This window comes from Salvia hispanica, chromosome 2 (genome assembly GCF_023119035.1).
Source record: "Salvia hispanica cultivar TCC Black 2014 chromosome 2, UniMelb_Shisp_WGS_1.0, whole genome shotgun sequence".
Classification (NCBI taxonomy): Eukaryota; Viridiplantae; Streptophyta; class Magnoliopsida; order Lamiales; family Lamiaceae; genus Salvia; species Salvia hispanica.
This window is the reverse complement of record NC_062966.1, coordinates 38,771,660-38,780,206: the sequence shown is the minus strand read 5'-3', so window position 1 is coordinate 38,780,206 and position 8,547 is coordinate 38,771,660. Positions and strand designations below refer to the sequence as shown.

Here is an 8,547-nt window from a genome sequence, read left to right as displayed (position 1 = left end):
TTTTTGCCCCTGACAATTGAGTTTAGTTTTAATTATGTAATACGTTTAACTGTAGACCAGAATTTTTTGTGACGATGAAGAGCATCGGCTTTGAGTCCCCAAGGGGAAAATGGGGAACCATTATCGATCCTCTTTAAATATACATATACTTTTTCTTCATGTATTGTTATCAAAAAAATTATTCTGTATAAATATAGTGCTTGGAATGTTGTGTAGTAATTACAATGTCCCAACCTATTTCCAATGGTGATTATTTCACAATTTTGGGTAACTCTGCATATTTTAAATTATCGAATTATTGCTCGTGTCTCATGTCAATTTAATTGTACATATTAACTGAAAGCTTTATATATCACGCATGAAACTACGATCCAAACGTGTTCGATAAAATGTCTGAATTATTTCTGGTGATCGTGCTCTATTGTTATTGGATATTTGAAACAAAAACAAAGTTGACTAATAATTTAATTATAATATACTCTCTCCTTCCCAACTTAATTGTCACTCTTTTCCATTTCGGTCCGTCCCAACTTAATTGTCACGTCACACTTTATTTTTACCATAAATGGTAAGTACGTCCCACATTCCACTATAAAGCCAATATAAAAAAATGGGTCTCACAGTCCACTAACTTTTCCAACCAACTTTTCTTTACATTTCTTAAAACCCGTGCCCACTCCAAGTGCTCTAGTTATCTCTAGGAGATACCTATTCTTCCTTTCGGCTACCTCGTTTTGTTCTGGTGTATAAGCACAAGTTGTTTGGTGGACGAGACCTTTATCTCTTCCTCCCCAAATTCTAGCACTCTCCACATGCATTTATAAGGTGATCAGTCAAATAAATGTATAAGCACAGAAGAAATCAAAATAACCACATGAGCCAAGGCATAGAAAAAGGAAATCACTTAAACATAAGAATCATTGTATCTCCCCCGTAGAACTCTACGAAGCATTTAGCTACTCATGTTCAACACAAAAGTCAAAGAAATATTCAAAGAAAGATTCAAAAACATTGTTTGAACAAGAATAAAACTAAAGGTAGAAACCCCTAGAATTGGATTGGGCGGATTGGAGGTCTCGTCTTCAATCTTGCGATGAATACTCGTCCTCTGCTCGTTCTTCTCTTCTTCCTAGGTGAAAAAGTAGTATATTTGGGGTTGAAGGCGTGTAGGTTGCGTTTGGAGGCGTTTCCTAGGCATATATATACCTAGGGTTGACTTTGGGCCCGAAATAAGCTGTCCGACGAAGCTGGCGGGTGCTTACGGCGTTTTCTTCGTGTTTTGCTGGCGGGTCGCCAGGTTCGTTTGCATGCAAACCTGGCGGGTCTCCAGCTATGTCACTGCTCTGCGCAGTCTTGGTAAAACGGCCATAACTTCTTCTACCGAACTCCGATTAAGACGTTTAATATATTCACGTGAATCTCTCTCGAAGATGAAGAGAATGGTATGCATTACATGCAAATCGGAATTCAAAATCTCCAGAAAAGCTGTCTCGAACATTGAGCAGCTGCACATCCACATATTTTGTACATTTTTCTACACATTCTTCACAAAATGGTCAAAATACCAACATAATAGAGAAGTATCTATAACCATGTCTCAAAGTACACAATATATGATCAAAACCAAGTAAAACTACCCTCTAAAATCATGTAAAATCCAAGTGAATCAACTCCCCCAAACTTAAACAATTGCAAGTCCTCGAGCAATGAAGAAAAATAACTAGAAGAAACTTGGATTCAAAAGAGTTTTAGTCATCATCATCGTCTCAAAGAATACGAAATAAAGGAGCATATCACAATACAAATTCCATCAAGTTAAGCCGTCGAATGCACTTTTACTACTAACTCGTATATCACCTTGGATTCATGCTTCGGGATGTATATATGTGTGTATATTCACCTCACTCAAAAGTGTATAGGATATCAAGGAACACTCAAATCAATCAAAAATGCATGGTTTACCATAGGCTTGCTCAATGTCTAACCTCTCCTCTACTTCGTGTGACAATAAATCTAGAGTCCGAAAGGTCTTTTGTTTAGGTTATAATGTAGGCTCTTTGGTAAGGTAGGGTAATATTTGGCTAAAGTGACTAAATTCCCAATAAGATTTGAAATTCTAAGACATTACACAATCCACTTTCAACTTCAACCATTCACCAAAACACTTCTCAACAATAACTAGACTTTGTCTAATTTCTTCCAAACTTCCAAAGATCTTGAATTATTCTCTATATACTATTTTTTTTCCTTTTTTCTTTCTTTTGTTTTTTTCTTTTTTTTTCTTTCTTCTTTTCTATTTTTTTTCTAAGTACAACCAACTTTCAACTTGATAAGCTAAACACGACCAATTTCTTTCAACAACTAAACTCTCCAAATTCTTCTTTTCACAACTTAACAATTCTAGAGTCTAGGATTCCCAACCCACTTGATTAGCTTGACAAAAGAAAAGGCAATAGGCTCAAACTTGGCTATCAAGGGTATTATTATAATAAGGTTAGTGTTAGGTAAAAATAAGGCTAACAACAATGGCCTAACATCTTCCCCTATCTCTAAGGTCACTAATTGATGATAAATCACACATGAAAGAATTAAAAGCTCAAGTCTCACTGGGCAAATAGCATGAATCAACCCAAACAAGCAATTCGTTACTTATGCATCCTATTTCTTAAACTCTCAAGTCAATGGTCAAGTGATAGCTCAAAGTGGAAGGTTCTTTTATCATAGACGACTAGTCTTCACCCAAATTACTACCAAATTTTTCAATTCAATTTCAAAACCCAACCAATCAAAGTAAGCATTCAAAGAGTTCTAATAAAATAATCATTCAAAGAGTTCTAACAAAATAATTCTATCCTAAAACAAAATAAAGCAACAAAAGCAATAAGATACGTACCTCGTTAGTGTCCCTATCCACCATATCATCTCCCCAAACTTATTCAAAGCTAAGTAAAGAATAAGTTTGAAAAGTTGGTGGAGAAGGGAGACATACATGGTAAGCAAGCAAAAAAAAAAAAAAACACCAAAAACAAAATGAAACGATAAAATTAAAAGTTACCTACTAGGGGTTACCTCCCCTACAGTGCCTTTGGTTATCGTTGTTGGCTCGACGTCCTCCATGAGTTGCATCATGTCACGCCATAAATGGTGGTGTTGGATTTTCTATCAATCTTGGAAGCATATGATCTAGCCAATCTCTTCTTCCACCAAGTAGTTTTCAAAGCTCCATCACAAATTTTGGTTTCCACTTTGGGTGTATTTGCAGCTTTTGCTTTCTTCAACTTCACTTTAGAATTTGGTGCATTCTCTTCTCTAGAAAGTGATCCACCACATGAACCAAACATCCACTGTGGCAATGAAAAATCCCCCAATGTGGACTCAATTGCTTGTGTCTTTTGGACCTCTACAACGTGCACAGCTTTGCACTCCATCTTCATAACAAGTTCCTCATCTTCACGACTCTTCATAGCATTATAGATAGACAAAATGTGTCGTATGTTTCCCATACGAAGAGTGAGCTCTCCCTTTACTATATCTATCAATGCTTTTCCCGTTGCTAGAAATGGACGCCCTAGGATAAGCGGCACATTCATGTCTTCCTCCATATCCAATACTACAAAATCGACGGGAAATATGAAGTCGTGTACCTTCACCAGTACATCCTCAACAATTCCTTTAGGATATGTGACTGATCTATATGCCATCTGCAGTGTGATTGTAGTCGACTTGAGAGTGTCGATCTTCATCTTTCTGAAAAATGATAATGGCATCAAATTTATGCTCGCCCCCAGATCACATAATGCCTTTGTCTGTCTATTATTTCCAATGACGCATGAGATATTGAAACTCCCAGGATCTTTAAGCTTGGCAGGTAGCTTCTTTTGAATTATCGCACTACAGTTTTTGGATATGTTCACCGTCTCATAATCAATCCACTTCTTCTTCTTGGAGAGCACATCTTTTAGGAACTTTGCATATGTAGGCATCTCTTGCAGAGCTTCCACCAATGTTATATTAATGTGCACCTTCCTAAAAATATCGAGAAATTTGGAGAATTGCTCATCCAACTTCTTCTTCTTCACCGCAAATGGGAAGGGCACTCTAACTGTCGTAGGAATGGAGGGAGGGGGCAGCTTTTCTGGCACTGCGTCTTTCTTGGTCTGAATGTCTACCTTATTCTTTCCCTTGGAATTCTCTTCTGCTCTGACATCTTCCTCTGGAGTACTCTTCTTTTCCTCTACAGGCATGGAAGGTCCTTCATAGCTTTTACCACATCTCAAGTGTATGGACTTGCAGTCTTTGGGATTATTTATGGACTGTGTTGGAAATTGCCCTGGCTGATGTTGGACACCTACAGCTTGAGAAATTTGACTAATCTAAGTATCAATGCTCTTCATATGCATATTCAAGCTTTGCACGTCGTTTTCAACCTTCCCCGACCTTTGACTAGTGCTCTCTATGTACTTGTCAGTTTTCTCCATGTACTTGGTAGTCTGAATCATGAATGCTCCCAAGATATCTTCTATAGTAGGCTTCTTCTGCTCATTAACCATTCCATTAGCTACTGTGAATCCCGGTGGTGGTTGCAAAACATTGTTAGGATTACCATAGGAGAGATTGAGATGCACCTTGTTACCATAGTGGTTATAGTTACCACCCCCTTTGGTTGGGGCGATAGTTGTTGATGTTCATGTTGTTCCCTCCTTGGTGCACATAGTTCACATCTCCAACTCTTCCCTGCAGTTCTGGTCCAGGTTGTCTCATCTCCATGATCCCCAGTTGAGTGGTCAAAAGATCTAGCTGCTTTGACATTTTGTCTATCCTATCATCTTCTGTAGCAGAGGCCACCCTGTATGACTTGTTTCTTTCATTATTCCATCTTTCATCAGTGGAAGCCACTCTCTCAGTCACTTTCATGGCATCATTCTCTCCTAATTGAAGTAGTGCTCCTCCGGCGCTCCAATTCAGTTCACGCATTGCATCTGGAGTACACCCCCTATAAAAAGTTATGACTTGGTGTCCCGGACTTAGACCATGTTTGGGGCATCTTTTCAGCAGTGTCTTGAATCTAGCCCATGCTTCTCGGATTGTCTCATGAGGTTTCATTTGGAACTGAATTATCTCTGCTTGCCTCTTTAGAACTTCGCTGGGTGGGAAATACTTATCCAAAAATAAGTCTACCATGGCATCCCATGTTTTAACAGATCTTGACCCTGTGCTGTCGTACCAATCTCTAGCATCATCTCTCAAGAAAAATGGGAATAGCCTTAGTCTGATTTGTTCATCTCTCACCCCATTAAGCTTCATCGTGTTACTGATCTGAATAAACTTAGTAAGATGCTTGTTGGGATCTTCATTGGCCTTCCCCGCGAAAGCATTAGCCTCAGCCATATTTAGCAATCATGGCTTGAGCTCAAAATGATTGGCATCGATCTCATCGTTGCCAATTGGTGGGTCCTCTACCCCTCTGTAAGCGTACATGTTTTGCACTGGCACCATGACTTGTTGTTCATTTTTTTCTTTAACCTGTTTCACCAAATCTGCAAGTTGTAGTTGGAGCTGTTGGACTACCGGATCTGGATGTGGTGCATTGTTCTCTCCGTTGTCCGCCATTGTTATTGCAACAGGAATAGGCGGTTTTCTCTTATGAGGCGAAAGTGATCGCCTTTGGTTGAGCCTTCTCTGAGCGTTTCTCCTTCGATTGGATGCTTCGATCTCAGGATCGAATAACTCTAATGGTTGCCCCTTAGAGCGAGTGAGCATACAACCTGAAAAGAAAAACAAAAAAAGTGAGAATAACTCAAAAAAAAAGAAAAATAAAGCAAGTAAAATCTAGATTAGTAATCTTAATTTTTATCACGATATTACGCTATAATAACACAAAATTGTCCCCGGCAACGGCGCCAAAAACTTGACTCGACTTATTTTTAACACAAGTATACCCGCAAGTGTACGGAGCTAATTTAGCAAATAGCAAGCAAAGAGTATCGTATCCACAGAGACAATGATTGTCAACCTAATTACCACGAACCAACCTCAACTACTATCTAAATGAATCGGAATTTTGGTTTTTCTAAATCTACTTAAAAACAAGGTAAAAACAATTAAAAACAACTAGAGAACTAAGAGCAAATAAGAACACCGATGTAGATCAAGGATGGGAAGGGTAGAATCCTACGGGATCGATGACAACTATCCTATGCTCAACTAACTTCCTAACTATGCCAACAAAGGGTCTGAAGGGTTATTAAGCTATCACTAAGGTAAAACTATATCTTTTCTCAAAACATATAATTTGTAGATTGCTACCTAGAACCGAAGTCTCCTTCCTAGAACTAAGGCAACAACTCCTAATAGCTCCTAAGATACTTAGCTTCATTCAAAGGCTCAAATCTCTCGATTATATTGGCAAAGACGTCAATTTCTTCTCTTTCAAATTAAACTACTCACTTCTCAGTTCTTGTAGTAAAATCCACATGCATTTATAAGGTGATCAGTCAAATAAATGTATAAGCACAGGAGAAATCAAAATAACCACATGAGCCAAGGCATAGAAAAAGGAAATCAATTAAACATAAGAATCATTGTATCTCCCCCGTAGAACTCTACGAAGGATTTAGCTACTCATGTTCAACACAAAAGTCAAAGAAATATTCAAAGAAAGATTCAAAAACATTGTTTGAACAAGAATAAAACTAAAGGTAGAAACTCCTAGAATTGGATTGAGCGGATTGGAGGTCTCATCTTCAATCTTGCGATGAATACTCGTCCTCTGCTCGTTCTTCTCTTCTTCCTAGGTGAAAAAGTAGTATATTTGGGGTTGAAGGCGTGTAGGTTGTGTTTGGAGGCGTTTCCTAGGCATATATATACCTAGGGTTGACTTTAGGCCCGAAAAATCCACATGCATTTATAAGGTGCACATCACCGCCGACTCCCCTTCGGTGCACATCACCGCCGACTCTCCTGCCTTCGGCTTACCATCATTCCACACTCGTGAAACCGACCCACTTTTAACATTTTTTTATTAGTTGTAGTGGATGTTGTGATCCACTTTTAAAACTTTGTATGCATTTTTTATTAATTTATCTAAACCGGGACTCCTAAAGCTGGACGGAGGGAGTAAAGGTTAGGATGGACCAAAATGGACCCTAATTTTGTATAGTGTTTTAATGGCAATTATCCCTTTTATTTATCATAATTACATAAAATGGAGTATAAGATTAAGAAGACGGAAATTGTTTTTAATTATAATAATGCGGAGTTTCAAATTGCAAAAGCTCATGGTTTGGATTGGTTTACAATGCTAGCACATACTTCATGCACATAACCCACATTTATATGCGAACAATAAAATTAAAAACTAATAGTATCTGATACGAATCATATATTTTAGGATCTACAAATTATTTAGTTAAATTTTGATTTACCATATATTTCCTATATTTGTTAGATATTTGCTTCTTGCTCATTAAGTTAGGGTAGTAGTATCTTATTATTATAAATAGGAGAGATTATATCATTGTATTGGGGAATCAATTAATCCAATTAATCAATGAAATACTTTTCCTAAACTTGTCTTGAGCAACAAGAAGATTATCTTCGTTCCTAATTGTTGTTCGTCGGAGAACGTCCGAAAATCAGCAATTCGTGGTCTATCTTTCGAGAACGTCGAAGGTTCGATCATCTTATCCCTCCGAGAAGTTAGTTAACCGGCCTCGTTACGGAGCACGTCTGTAACAACTGGTGCTTTCATCCCGTACTCATCCTCCATCTTCGTTCTTCCATATCCCCCAAATTATTCACCAACACCGATCTGCCGAGCTTCACCGTCACCATTCAACGTCATCATGTCACGCAACTACACCGGATTGGGGTGTTATGAAAAACTGTACGATCAATTGGATGCCGCTATCTCCAGGTTGGAATCACGTTGTGACAAAATCGAAAGGCGTGTGACAAACTTGCCTGCGTCAAAAGCAACGTATGCACATCAGGCGTGCTACGATTCCCGCGGAGAGATTCGCACTCGTCCAACCTGCTGGGATCCGCCATCCCGAACACACTGTCGCCGTGTTGAAGAGATTCGCGCTCCTCCATTGCCGGAGCCACCGCCACAATACACGCCGCCTACACCGTCTCAACATTTGTTGCTTGTGCAGACCCGCAGGTCTATTTACTGGGACCCTCCCGGCCAGCGGCAATCACGGGGAATCCCGACCCATGATCAGCCATACGTTGTTCCCCCTTATGAACAGCCACGATCCCCACCCGACGTGTATACTGGCATTCTTCAAATGTATATCAGGCATGGTTAGGAGGAATGTAGGAGAAAAAGAGTGTTTATTGTGTATTCCTTGATGATTTCTACTTCACATATTGCACCCTTTTTATAGGTGTTATACGAATACATACAAGGCATGGTATCAATGATATCAATCTATATTTAATGCTATCACTCTATTTTTCCTGATTATATGGAGTATCAATGTGATTGGCAGCTCACAATCTTTTCTTTATTTAACACTCCCCCTCAAGTTGAATGGTGGGATC

General features: G+C 38.8%; 1 protein-coding gene across 1 annotated transcript; it reads right to left on the bottom strand.

Annotated features, from left to right (window-relative positions):
- Positions 1-3,125: 3,125 nt before the first annotated feature.
- LOC125206987 lies at positions 3,126-4,550 on the bottom strand. Its single transcript, XM_048106196.1, has 2 exons — positions 4,428-4,550; positions 3,126-4,373 (listed from the first exon to the last, which is right to left on the bottom strand). The coding sequence occupies exons 1-2, from the start codon at positions 4,548-4,550 to the stop codon at positions 3,126-3,128; spliced, it is 1,371 nt and encodes a 456-aa protein (XP_047962153.1).
- Positions 4,551-8,547: the final 3,997 nt, after the last annotated feature.

Coding starts and splice junctions, on each gene's coding strand:
- LOC125206987 (XM_048106196.1), bottom strand. CDS start 4,550: ATGGTTAATGAGCAGAAGAAGCCTACTATAGAAGATATCTTGGGAGCA. Junction 4,374..4,427: donor CTAGTCAAAGGTCGGGGAAG/GTTGAAAACGAC, acceptor ATTGATACTTAG/ATTAGTCAAATTTCTCAAGC.